At 34.7% G+C, this 13,034-nt stretch overlaps 4 protein-coding genes across 4 annotated transcripts; 3 read left to right on the top strand and 1 right to left on the bottom strand.

The window, feature by feature from the left end:
• Positions 1-631: 631 nt before the first annotated feature.
• Positions 632-1,377, top strand: LOC114717127 (inactive protein RESTRICTED TEV MOVEMENT 2-like). Its single transcript, XM_028902218.1, has 2 exons — positions 632-749; positions 888-1,377. The coding sequence occupies exons 1-2, from the start codon at positions 647-649 to the stop codon at positions 1,274-1,276; spliced, it is 492 nt and encodes a 163-aa protein (XP_028758051.1). The 5' UTR covers positions 632-646; the 3' UTR covers positions 1,277-1,377.
• Positions 1,378-3,775: 2,398 nt separating this feature from the next.
• Positions 3,776-5,190, top strand: LOC114717107 (inactive protein RESTRICTED TEV MOVEMENT 2-like). Its single transcript, XM_028902184.1, has 2 exons — positions 3,776-3,922; positions 4,110-5,190. Exons 1-2 carry the CDS (start codon positions 3,808-3,810, stop codon positions 5,036-5,038), a joined length of 1,044 nt encoding a protein of 347 aa, XP_028758017.1. The 5' UTR covers positions 3,776-3,807; the 3' UTR covers positions 5,039-5,190.
• A 1,120-nt stretch (positions 5,191-6,310) lies between these two features.
• LOC114717142 (double-stranded RNA-binding protein 1-like) lies at positions 6,311-8,998 on the bottom strand. The gene is made up of 4 exons (XM_028902238.1): positions 8,596-8,998; positions 8,018-8,265; positions 7,278-7,497; positions 6,311-6,720 (listed from the first exon to the last, which is right to left on the bottom strand). Exons 1-4 carry the CDS (start codon positions 8,996-8,998, stop codon positions 6,311-6,313), a joined length of 1,281 nt encoding a protein of 426 aa, XP_028758071.1.
• A 410-nt stretch (positions 8,999-9,408) lies between these two features.
• On the top strand, positions 9,409-12,121 carry LOC114717141 (choline-phosphate cytidylyltransferase 2). Its single transcript, XM_028902237.1, has 8 exons — positions 9,409-9,608; positions 10,359-10,472; positions 10,571-10,666; positions 10,825-10,867; positions 10,965-11,120; positions 11,268-11,348; positions 11,585-11,695; positions 11,822-12,121. Exons 1-8 carry the CDS (start codon positions 9,472-9,474, stop codon positions 12,119-12,121), a joined length of 1,038 nt encoding a protein of 345 aa, XP_028758070.1. The 5' UTR covers positions 9,409-9,471.
• Positions 12,122-13,034: the final 913 nt, after the last annotated feature.

Genomic DNA, 13,034 nt, shown 5'->3' with positions numbered 1-13,034 from the left:
ATAATCAGAGACAGTAAAATAAATTGAAATTATAAAATTCCAGCAAAATTACCAAAATGCCCCCATTTATAAAAAAGGAAAACAATCCTTGTTGGAGGTTTGTGGGCACCCCAACCCCTATTGTTCAGTCAAATAAATTAAAAGGAAAATTATATGAGTAGTTTTCGATACAAACAATTAAAGAGGTATTTTAAGAAAGTAATACACTATTTTTACAAATTTTTCTTGCCAAATTAATTTTTTTAACAAATATCTTACTAGCTCAAATAATTTTCTTAACTAATTTTTTAAAATTATTTACCTAGCCTTTACGTTTGCAAGTGATTGGGAATATTATATGGAAGAAAGAATCGAGAGAGTTTGAAGGAGAAAGTCATTGGAGAGAGACAGAGGGAGAAAGAAGGAGAATAAGCATTTCCAATGACGGAAGTTTTCTCCCACATCTGGTTAGGTGCATCAGGGAACCAAATTTCTGAAACCCAAAACCATGTCTCTACGAAAAGGACGAGACCTAAGTTCAAAGAAAACGCAAGCAGATGGGGCAAGAACAGATCAAAGCATGTATATATCTAGAGAGAGAGCTTTCAATCTCCAATAGTCACATATAAAGGTAGAGGAACAAAGGAAGAGGAACATACAAATCATCATGAGTTCAAAAGCGAAGAAAGAGATTTTATATGAAGATTTTGAACCAGCTTTTAATTGGGTTCGTGAAGAAGAAAGTGACACCCTTGTTGTTTTGCTTTCAGGTTCTGCATATATCCCTTTTTCCTTTCACTATATTTTGAAGCTGTTTCATTGAAACAAACCTTAGTTTTTGAGTTGGATAAGAAAATGAAATTGCATGTTGAAGGTCTTGATGAATTGAAAGTAAAACAATAATGCAGGATTTAGGAGAGAGGAAATGAAGGTTCAAATAGCCACAAACCGTATCCTGAAGGTGAGTGGTGAACAGAAACTGGAGGACAAAAAATCAGTTCGACGTCGTTTCTACAGAGAATTTTCAGTTCCTAGAGATATAAACATCAATCTGATATCTGCCAGGTTTGAAGATGGGAAGCTATACATCAAGCTTCCAAAAACAGTGATGAAGAAGAAGGAGGAAGAAGACAGTAATGATAATAAGAAACAAGTGTGGAAATGGGTTGGGTTTATTGTGGCCTTATTAATGCTGGTTTTGGTGATTGGGATTGGGATTAGAAATAATGCGATGCAGGATTATTCATCATCTCTTGGAACATCTGATGATATCCAACAGCTGCTTTTCGATGTGTAAAAATATATCATCAATACTTTAATTTCATGTGTTCTCTTCAAATTTGTGGGTGAAAATCAAATGTGACATTAATTAATTAATATCAATGTAAATATTATTAACATGTGTTTCCTGATGAAATTCTTATGTTTTATAGATAGCTGGTCTTTCAATATGTTATTATTCGCGAATTAGTCTTATTCTTGAGTGATATTTAAAATTTCCACAATCACATAAACTGTAAAAAATGCAAATATGAATTCTAGCTAATACATTTTCTGATATTATATCACTATATCAGATCTAAACATATTTATGGGTCTAAATACTGTTAATCATTAAAGTGTGTTTAAATAAATTTAGGGCAAAAATGCATATTAGTCATCTTAATCTCTTAATTTTATAAAGGATTTTTTCCCATTTCTTTAATCTTAACACTGTTAATTATATTGGTCGCATCATATATACTTAAGCGGCTAATCCCTTCTATTTGGATTAATATTGGTTGGTTGTTCTCAATACTTACTAATAATTTTAATATTTTAACCCATCACAAACTCTCATATTAATTTAATCATTACTTCAACTACCGTTTGATCAATAGTCCTGATGGCCGGGGGGGGGGGAAAGGACAATAATCCTGTTCAATAATCGGTCCGCTTTTTGTAACATTAATTGATAATTGATTATTAGTATGATTTTATTTGTTACCAGAATATATCCTCTACTAACTTAATTATATGTTTTTTCACTTAATAATTAAATTAAGTACAACTTTGTTAAATAATTAATATTAAATTACGTAGAAATTATTTTTTGGTTTAAAGGGCAAGCATTATTTAGAAGAACTATTCTACCTACAAAAACAGAGAAGGCTATGTAATTTATGCGAGAAGAAATAAAAATAATGATAATTCTTGTTAAAAATATATTTTAAGAAAATAATGTAAATACTGATTATTTTTCTAATAAAAATCATATATTTAATTGGTTATTTATATTTTCAAAAGTACGTCTATTCATATAAGAAATCAATATCAATATTAGTATTAACATAACTATAAAATCTAAGAACTAAAATAAGCAGTGAAAAGTGAAGCTCGTTTTTTATAGGTATTTTATACTAGTTACTATTGGAACCTACGTAGAAAGACACCAATCCTGCATCTTATTTATAAAATACTAATGCTTTTAATTTTACCAGTAGCTTACCAAATTTTGATTAAAATAATAAAGACATGTCTAATTTACATTTTGTTTTTCTTAAAGAAGTTCGGAAAAAGGTCACAGAAAAAGTAAATCAAGATTGTGCATGTAAAGTACTGTAAATGCATGCTCGAAATAAAGGTGCATTAGGAAAAAAAAATGAAAGAACAAATCCTACCTAAAACATAAAAAAAAAAAAAAAATGTTATGTGATTGATTCGAGAACATAGTACAAATAATGCTAATTCTTATTAGAAATACATTTTCGGAAAATTATATGAATACTATTTATTTCTCTACTAAATTTAATTGATTGTTTATATTTTCAAGGAAAAACCATTTTGGAGGTCCCACACACTTTTTTTTAATTTTTAATTTGGTACCTATGTGTTTTTTTCTTAATTAAATTTTTAATCTTGCTCTATTAATATCATTAAGCCTTGTATAGAAACTAAAAATGTTAATAGAACAAAATTACAAGAGCTAATATTACTAAAAAAAGTAAAATTAAATGATTTAAATATGAGAAAAAAAAACATAGGTATCAAATTAAAACTTGAAAGAAAGTATAGATACATCTAGTATAATTTTTCTTATTTTCAAAGTGACTCGCTCTATATCAGCTAAACAATCATTTGGTATTAATTATAAAAGAAAAATAATATAAATCTAAGAAATGAATATCAATATTAATATCAACATAACTAAAGCCGTAAAAAGTGAAGCTCATTTCTTAATTGGTATTTCTACACCTCTACAAATTCTCACAACAACCAATGTAAAAACATCACTTTATTAATGTTTTTTTAACTAGTGGTGGCTTAGCTAATTTTGATTAAAATAATGGGCACATAACCATCCACGCATTTTTTAATCAATCTCCCTGATCCAATTCACTTTTTTTTTTTTAAAAAAAGTACGAAAATAGAGACAGAAAATGTAAATCAAGATATTGTATATGTAAAGCAGTGTGAATGCATGCTTGTTGCAAGGAATCCAAAGGAAAATGAAAGAAAGAAAAGAGATTTGCATGCACATGCAGGAATTAATAGAAAACTGAACATTATTGATTTTGCTTTCATCAAAGGCTAAAATTCTGTGTGTTTTTGTGGGAATTGAAGTATATTGATTCTCCAATTAAGGTATATTTATTTTTCTTGCACCCACACATCTCTGGAGTTTTGCACCAAAAGAAAAGTAATACCGAACTATATTATATTTATATTTTCCAAGCCTCATTTCCATTCATATAAAAACCTTCAGATAAAACTCTCCCATGCAAGCTAATAGGTGCAGTTCCTAAAACCCTAAGAAGAAGAAGAAGAAGACGAGGAAGAAGACAGTCCATGGATTCCAAGGCTGAATTTGCTGCAGCATATAATGTTGTGTATGAAGATATTGAACCATTTTTTGAATGGCATACTGATGATGATTTTCACGTCCTCGTTGTTATGCTCCCAGGTAATAATAACGTTGGAAACTAAATTATTCATGCATGTCTGTAATTCATATTATCTTTGAATCATTCTGTAATTAATGTATTGATTTTTGAACCCTTTTTTTTTGGGTTCACTATATACAGTAATTCTCATTTTCATATACGGATCATGGATTTTTTGATATCTAAATAATTTCAAGTCATGAATAGGATTTAGAAGGGATCAATTGAAGGTTCAAGTGACTTCGGCTCCGATCTTAAAGATCAGTGCTCAACGACAGATCGGTGGGAACAGATGGCGTCGTGTTTATAAGGAATTCTCGCTTCCTTCTGATTGTGACCCCAACGACATCACCGCCAAGTTTGAAGCCGGAACTCTGAAAATCAAGTTTTCCAAACTCAAAACTCCATCTGCCAAGTCCCCAGAAAGAGATAATGGCGATGCTGAGAAAAATGGTGAGGATCAAGCAAAGCCAACGAGTGATGGTGATCAAGTCTCTGACGAATCCCCAGAAGAGGATCTGGAATCAGCTGCAAGCGGAGATGATCTTACAAAGGAAACGGGAAAAACTGATGGTGGGGTTAGTGAGAAAGACGCTGTTCATCAAGAGGATCAAGAAAAAGCCAAGAGTGGTGATGAAGAAGATTCTGGGAAAACCAACAAGAAAGAAAAGGAACCTGCAGCTGCAAGTGATGATTTTACAAAGGAAAAGGGGAAAATAAAAAATGGGGTTGATGGTGAGAAAAAAGCTGTTCACCAAGAGGATCAAGCAAAAGCAAAGAGTGCAGATGAAGTTTCCGGGAAAATACCAGCAGCCAAACAGAAAGAGAAGGAACCTCCTGCAGCAGCAGAAGCAGTAACAGAAGCTCCTGATGGAAAGCAAAGAACCAAGAAATTTTCGAGATTTCAGACTCATCTTCTAGATTTCACTCTCAGTTTAAGGCCACCATTACCTGCTGATGAACAGAAGGATTCTTATAAATATAGGGAAGCTCTTGGTGATTTTGTGGCAAGGTTGAAGAAAATGAAGTATTTGATGAACCTACTGGTTGTATTGTTGGTTGTGGCATTTGTGCTATACCTTAAGAATGCACTCAAACCATCTCTCGAAGGATCAGAAGAAGAACAAGAGTTGTGAACAGCTTCCTGATCACGCTTATGTATTTCATTTGCAGCATACACACAGCCAAATGCATAGGGCACACAAGAAATGAATAAATCCAGTAAAATAAATAAGATGATTAAAAAGTTTTAATTATTCAAAAATAAAGACTTTTGACAGTTGAAACTTAGCTCAGGCGCTCAGCTGTACTTCTTTTCCCCAAATTTGTAACTCCATGTTATGTAAAATATGGCCTATTCCTCTTGTCACATTTCCTTGATTTACTATTTTAACATCTTACTTGATGCGGGTTAAAAAAAAAAAGGTCATCAATTTGTGTATCAGTTTAAATTTACTCACTTCACAATACAAAAATATGCTCTCTGATCTTTAGAATAAGAGTTACTTAATTAATTTGAGTAAATTAAGAAAGTCAAATATATATCGATTAAGATAACATGATTTTTCTAAAATACTTCTTGTATAACATTAGATGATATCAATTTTGTAAGTTAGATAAATTAGTTTGAGAAAAAATAATAAATATGAGAGACTAAATAGATAAAAGTATCAAGAATTTTCCAGTAAAATGTACCCAGCATCATTATATATGGGAGATGGGCAATTAGGATGAAGGCCCAGTTTATGTCCTGACACGTGAGACTAGAATCAGGATAACTCCTATTAAATGGACTCACTTTTTGGCAGAAGGGAGAAAACTCCATGAGCAAAGCTCTATCAATTTACTATTTTTGCCTTCAACAGTCCACACGTCCACATATATATCAGAAGAAGAGAGCATTTAGGTTCTCTGTCACTTTGAATGGAAATGGCCTCGCATTGCTAGGTCTGTTGGGTTTGCTGATGGATCACATCCCAAATGTGACAAGCACATTTCTACGTTTTTTTTTTTTTTTAATGATTGATTTGATCCCCTTGATACCAACACACCAAATTTATTATGAAGTTTCACGAGCATGATCTGTATTCAGTATGACCAAAGGCAATACATTGCGAAAATAACTCCTAAATTCTTTACCAACAAATATCTATATATGGTAAAACGCTTTAAAGTCTTTAATAGTTGTCCTCAGGGATAGCTGACACCACTATTATGGCGAAAGGCACTATTACGGCCAAACGGGATTCTCAAACATCACAGTAAAATTCATGTATTTCATATGCTTAAGAAACCTCTGTAAAAATAGAAAGAGCTAAAAAGCCAACTGCATAAGTTCTGGAGATTCTAATCCACAAACCACTGGCTGAGTAGAACATGTCCGCATAAAGAGCTCTTGTGATCATTCATCAGTTATGTTTCTCATTTGGGAATTCCAGACTCACTGCAACCCACCTGTTCTCCCTAATAGGCAGAACAGTTATTCCCTCAGGGAATGAATGATCTGGGAAGCTTGTATAAACCCTGATTCTGTCATGAAGCAGATAACTGCTTGCCTCAGGAGTCTTTGCCTTGTTCAGCTCTGAAACTGAATGGGCAGAGAGGTCAAGCCGTGAGGATTCTGGGGAAGAAGGACACTCTTTGGCTGAGGATTCATGCACTACTTCAGAAGATTGTAAGCTCTTTATGGTCTTCATCATGTCTCCCTCAGAATGCTGTAGAGATGATGGGCTGGAAATCTCATTGTCGACTTTAACAATATTGGGTAGCATCTCAATCTCATCCACCATATCCATGTCCTTCTCTTGAGCCTTATCCGCTGAGAAAAATATGCCATAAATATATAAGTGGTTGGTGACGTGAAACTGGAAGGGAAATGAAAGAAGGAGCACAAGCTCCCCGAATGTCTGATAAGGGATATCTATTTCTCCATCCTATAGCCCTAAGGCAACTGAAATAAGAAATCTTAATTCTACCTAGGAACTACTACAGGATAGCATCTACCAGGATCAAATGTCTTTATTAGTATAGATCCAATGATCTAACCTCAGAATCCACAATCTTCATACAAGAACTGGAAGTTGGAGTCGTGAAATTCTAGCATCTCTGCTATCATGCTGCTGAATAATTTGGTATTTATGTACAAGAGAACACAGCACATGCCAAATCACTATAAAAAGCAATTATACTGTTTCTAATGACTGGAAAAAGAAGTAATTATAATTTAAAGAGAAAGAGAAGGCACTTAATTCAAGTCCATGAAGATAGGGATCAAGCCAATCCTATGGTGATTTTGAACATCAGATCTCAAAAGGGTTCTTATGCCTTAGTCTGAAACTAAACATGCCAACCATTAATTAAGTATAATCAACTTACACTCTTTCAGAGCAATGAAAGCAACCTTCGCTGCGTCCTGTTCTGCCTGTCTCTTGGATTTCATTGGCTCCCCATGAAATTCCTTTCCTTCTACCTCCACAATAGAAAAGAAAGTTGGCATGTGAACTGTGCCAGATCTCATGGTTTTATACGTTGGTTTGCAAAAGCCTTCCCTCTGAGCTAACTCCTGCAGTAAATTCTTGTAGAGAGCAGAGTCACCCTGGATAAAGATGCAAAACAAGATTCATTCATAATGAATTTAACATATACAGATCAAACACTCAAACTTCTCGGACCTTTGTCTATTATTACTGCTGGTAAATGAGTTAACCATATACACAAGCCAAACATGTTTGGAATCAAACTTTTTCTTTACAATGGATCATAATTATCAATTAAGAGAGAACATAAGCTTAAATTTCTAAACAGAAAAAATCTTAGCGTACACAGACTTTTTTAAAGAACAAGATATGGTCCTACGTCTAGTTCCTATTTAGGCCTTTCTGTTTTACCCTTGAGATATGCTTTCTTTGTACCAGAAATAGTAAACCTTTTTTTTTTTTAATTTAAGGTATTGAAATTTCATCAAAAACTTTTTTTCAAATTTGGCTCTTATTTTTTAATATTTTTAAGCCCTCCAAAAAGTGAAGAAATTGTTCCTAACATCTTACATCTAGATAACTATTTGATGTTCACAAAGCATCAAGAAGGATTTTAATAGGAGCCATTGCATAAATTACAAGCATTCTTAGCTTCTTGGAGCTGTCAAGTGACAGTGACATCGAAGCAACCTTCGCAGCAGCCTGCTCTGCCTCCTGCGAAGTGCTGAAAGTTGCTGGCCTCTCAGAACATTGGCCATCAACTGAGCTTGGAACCTTCATGCAAGGAACCTGAGGGAGGCCTCCACGTTCAATAGTAAAAGCGGCCGAATCAAAACTTTTCCTTTGATCATACTTCTGCAACTGGGTTTTACTCAGTTGATTAGAATCTGTAAGCATAATTAGATTGTTAAACAGAAATAAATGTTGACACGGAGAACAATCACTTAGAAACAGGGGGGTTAAAGCAGACATGACAAAAATTTGAAAGATCGATCTAGAATATATTCTGAATAAGATGATCAAGAGCCGACAACCTGTTCCTGCAGGTTGCACGAGAATGTAATTAATTATATGCGTAATTATATGTAGATGTAGAAGAGAGACCTCAAAAGTTAGTGCCTTCATGTCAGTGATACAATTAAACACACGAACAGAGCAAGATTAAAATTGTGTTAAGGAAGAGCATTTGACTAAAAGATAGAACATAAAGGGGGTACCTGTAGGATCAAAAGAAGTGAAATGGAGGAAAGCGAGCATGGCGGCTTTGTTTTGGGCAAGTTTGGAAGAAGAACAGGGTCCGGGAGAGTCAAAGGTGAGGCCATTGACAGAGACTGAAGCTTTGAAGCTTGGGATGTGATCAGGACCGTCTTTCATGGCGGTGTACCTGGGCAAGCCCCACCGTTTCTGGTGGCAGAGCTCCTGCAGCTTCGCCTTGTACATTTTGGTCCACCTTCTTCTTAATCCACTCACAATCACAGAACAATTCCCACACACAGTCTCTTCCTCACTCTGTATCTGTGAATTTATTGAGACTTCAGAGAGTGAAAGAAAGAAAATGCGAGTGTCAGGGAAATACTCTCCGCGTGAAGGAGAAGGACGACTTCGTACAGTTGGATGCATGCATGCATGTAAATGATTTGTTTTGAAAAACAAACGCATATATATATATATATATATATATGTATATTTCAAATTAAAAACGCACACAACCGAACAGAATATTTCAATATGTTTTTAAACTGAAAGCTTGAAAACAAAAATTAAATTTATATAATATTAAAAGACTAAATTTGATTTAAATTAAATAAATTTGAAGGATAAACTAAATTTGATTTAAATTAAATAAATTTGAGGGATAAAACCAACAGTAAGAAGAAAATAAATAAGAAAGTAGTATATTTATGAACTGCCATTTAAAAAAAAAAAAACTATTTGAGAAGAAAAACGAGCTGCCAGCGGCATATTTGAGCGGTTCAAACGACGACACTTACTAAGGGCTTGTGGCGGAAGAAGAAGGATGCTAAATAAATCGTTTAACAAGAGCATGCCGCTGGAGACGCGCAAGAATGAGATCAGAGGTTGCGTGATTCGAAATGGCGACCGAGAAGCCTAGCGATTCCAATCCATCGTCTTCTCCTCCTCAAGACCGTCCTGTTCGCGTCTACGCCGATGGCATCTACGACCTTTTCCACTTCGGCCATGCTCGTTCCCTCGAGCAAGCCAAGATATCGTACGCATCTATCTTCGTCCTTTTCGATTTTACTTTTCACAAATTAGGTTTTGACATTAATTAGACTCATTTAGCACTGATGCGGAAATGAAACGCGATGCATCATACATTGTCGATCTTTTGAGATTCATGTATTTGCACAAGGAGCGAGTCGCACTGCCTTTTCTTCCTTCCTTGCATTAGCTAGCCTATTTCCTGCATTAAGATTACATAAAATACAAATACAGAGCTAAACTCACTAAGTGAATGCTATGTTTGTCATCCTTTTTTTCTTGGCCTGTATTAACTATTGACAATAACAAATGTAATCTGCTATTTATTTTTGGATATTGGTCACTCAACCTGCAGGTTGACCCAGACACGTAACCTAAGTGATGAGTGCGCAACTATTGACGTTTCCATCGTGAGAAAAGTTAATGTTGAATTTTTCCATGTGATTGTTTAAAATTAAAATGATATTGACGGTATTCAGAGCGCAAGTCCAAAACAATATAATCAAATTAGATGTGAACGGATGCAGTACTAATAGCATATCTATTTAGATGACCTGAGAAAGTTTAAGTGTGCTTCTGAGAAAGGGGACATTTTCTCTAAAGTTCTGAAAAATTAGTTAAATCGCTGTCCTAAAGTACGTTCTTTTCCTCTTTAGATGTCAGTTCGTGCTTTTGCAATGAAATATAAGCTTGGAATCATGAAATTGTATCTTCATATTGTTTGGCTAACTCTCTGGCCTTTTCACGGAAATTTTAGATTTCCGAATACCTACTTGCTTGTTGGATGTTGCAACGATGAAGTCACCAACAAATACAAGGGCAAAACTGTTATGACAGAGGCTGAACGTTATGAATCGCTTCGGCACTGCAAGTGAGATACTTATGTCAACTCTTTCTTTCTTTCTTTCTTTTGGGTAAATAAACAGCTCTTTGCGACTTACCATAACAATGAGAAATAAATTTGAGCAGGTGGGTGGATGAAGTCATTCCAGATGCACCATGGGTTATGACACAAGAATTTATTGACAAGCACAAGATCGACTATGTGGCTCATGATGCTCTTCCGTAAGAAAATTCCCTGTCCGTTTCTCTCTAGTTCGTACGTGTTTATTGGATTTGTAATGATGATAATATTTAACTCTGTATTTGCATTGGTGGAGTAATGGTTGAAGCTTTTGAATGCATAGTATAATCTTTTGCACTTGCCGATGAATTGTTCACAGCTATGCTGATGCCAGTGGGGCTGGGAACGATGTTTATGAATATGTATGTGCAAGAAAATGTTCTATCAGCCTTGGTTGTTTATTTTGATGGAAGTTTCTCTTTTCAGGTATAATTTATGTGAATCAATTTTTGTTTGCAGGTTAAATCCATCGGGAAATTTAAGGAAACAAAACGAACAGAAGGGGTGTCTACGTCAGACATTATAATGAGGATTGTCAAAGATTATAACAACTATGTTTTGCGTAACTTAGATCGTGGGTACTCGAGGAAGGACCTCGGTGTGAGCTATGTGAAGGTATGAGCTGGCATATTTTTTTCAAATCCTTATTTTGTATAAATGAATTGATTGTACTTGTCTGGTAAAAGAATAATTGTTTTCATTTACACCATTCTCACATCTGTTGGAGGATTTTACTTGTTGTGCTTGCGTTCATATTAACAGGAAAAGCGATTAAGGGTGAATAGGAGGCTTAAGAACCTTCAAGAGAAAGTAAAGGAACAGCAAGAGAAAGTTGGTGAAAAGGTATATCAACTCAAGTCATTAACCCATAATGTCAGATTAACTAAGTTGAAATAATACTTTAAAGCCATGTGAAATTAATGAGATGGCAAGATTGTGAGATGAAAGACAATAAGTAAAGAATCTTACGTGTGCATGTGATAAAGATTACTGAAAAACAGAGAACTCTGGTTTGTTACCTATAGTTGTCTTGGAAATTGAACGTTATAGGAATCTGTATTTGCTGCTATATTTTCCAGATTCAAAGTGTTGCGAAGACTGCTACTATGCATAGATATGAGTGGCTGGAAAATGCTGATCGCTGGGTTGCTGGATTTCTGGAGAGGTTTGAAGAAGGTTGCTACAAGATGGTGAGTTAATTTATGCAGACAAATTAAAGTATGTTATGTTACTATTGATATGCTTGCAGACTCAAAGGTAACTTCTCACAACTTTTTCTTTTTCTTATTTTCTGCTATGACTCGGGTCCATGCCAGGGCACAGCAATCAGGGATCAAATTCAAGAGAGGTTAAGCGGTCAGCAACCACGAGACTGTTCACTTCTGCAACAAAATGGGAAAAGTGATAATGAGGAGTGTGAAGAGTGTTATTATGATGACTATGGAGAGGAGTTTTGTTTTGCAAATGATGGTGAAGAGTATTATTATGAAGGTGGGGATGACAGTGATGAAGAAGAATATTTTGTTGAGAGTTGCTATACCAGCGATGAAGAATATTTTGTTGAAAGTTGCGATGAAGAGCGCCTTAAAAACGTGAAAGATGAAAAAGAAAAGTAGGTTTGTTTACTATGATGGAACCTATCCTTAGCAAAATGTGTATTAGAGGATGATGGTGCCGCATATTTCATTGGAGTAATCTATCTTTATTATCATTCTATCTACAAAAAGCTAAAGCACAAAAATTGTCAGTGGTATATATTTTTGTGCATTGAACTCGTGGTTGTGACTTGTGTGTACTCTCTTGTTTAATGACTTGTTAAAGTTGGAGAAAATTCCACGAGTTTTTGTCACAGATCGCCTGGTGTTGCCCATCAATATTCCAAGGGTCTGGATTTCTGTTGACTAATGTCTAATTTTAAAGCAACTGTAAATCTGTAATGTTGCGGTTTAGTATAATTTTGCTGGATTAAAGTTTGAAGCAAGAAAATATAAAATAACAGTAATGACATATCAAACTTATCCTTCTCGATCGAGTATGGTTAAGTTGATTTAGCTTGTATGTGCTCAAATTTTTAGATTGTGAAGTTTGTAATTGAGACTTTTGACGAGGACGTATTTAATTTCGTGTCACCGATAGTGAAGAAATTAGAAACGTGTGTTGTTATCGAGGTTACCATCAGTATTACCTACAGGCTACAGGTATAACTCATTCTCTAAAGCTTTTTGGAGAAGTTATACAGGGGAAGTAACACACACGTGCGCGCACGCGCACGCGCACACACGAAACTCACTTGTCATATCGAGGAAAGAAATTATAAAACATGATGTTAAATTTTGAAAGCATGGGCTATGGTATCAGTCCGTAATTAATTGAGGGTCGTTTTTCCAAAAAGGTTTGCAATTTCAATAAGCCCTTTTATTTTCTCTGTTTTGATCCTGTTCTGGTCAAGTCATTGAGTCCTCTGTTTTTTGATGAACGCAAATGGCAGATGCAAACACGGACTGAAAACTCCAACGAACCACGGTGATT

The sequence above is a fragment of the Neltuma alba genome, unplaced genomic scaffold, assembly GCF_004799145.2.
Source record: "Neltuma alba isolate B1F8T4 unplaced genomic scaffold, ASM479914v2 tig00011709_pilon, whole genome shotgun sequence".
NCBI lineage: Eukaryota > Viridiplantae > Streptophyta > Magnoliopsida > Fabales > Fabaceae > Neltuma > Neltuma alba.
This window is presented reverse-complemented; position numbering and strand designations above follow the sequence as displayed.

Excerpts from the sequence above, each read along its gene's own strand:
- LOC114717127 (XM_028902218.1), top strand. The coding sequence starts at position 647 with ATGAGTTCAAAAGCGAAGAAAGAGATTTTATATGAAGATTTTGAACCA. Across the intron at positions 750-887 it reads CCTTGTTGTTTTGCTTTCAG|GATTTAGGAGAGAGGAAATG; the intron begins GTTCTGCATATA and ends ACAATAATGCAG.
- LOC114717107 (XM_028902184.1), top strand. The coding sequence starts at position 3,808 with ATGGATTCCAAGGCTGAATTTGCTGCAGCATATAATGTTGTGTATGAA. Across the intron at positions 3,923-4,109 it reads CCTCGTTGTTATGCTCCCAG|GATTTAGAAGGGATCAATTG; the intron begins GTAATAATAACG and ends AGTCATGAATAG.
- LOC114717142 (XM_028902238.1), bottom strand. The coding sequence starts at position 8,998 with ATGCATCCAACTGTACGAAGTCGTCCTTCTCCTTCACGCGGAGAGTAT. Across the intron at positions 8,266-8,595 it reads CACTTCTTTTGATCCTACAG|ATTCTAATCAACTGAGTAAA; the intron begins GTACCCCCTTTA and ends TTATGCTTACAG. Across the intron at positions 6,721-7,277 it reads TTTCATTGCTCTGAAAGAGT|CGGATAAGGCTCAAGAGAAG; the intron begins GTAAGTTGATTA and ends TATTTTTCTCAG.
- LOC114717141 (XM_028902237.1), top strand. The coding sequence starts at position 9,472 with ATGGCGACCGAGAAGCCTAGCGATTCCAATCCATCGTCTTCTCCTCCT. Across the intron at positions 10,473-10,570 it reads GAATCGCTTCGGCACTGCAA|GTGGGTGGATGAAGTCATTC; the intron begins GTGAGATACTTA and ends AAATTTGAGCAG. Across the intron at positions 10,667-10,824 it reads GTGGCTCATGATGCTCTTCC|CTATGCTGATGCCAGTGGGG; the intron begins GTAAGAAAATTC and ends AATTGTTCACAG.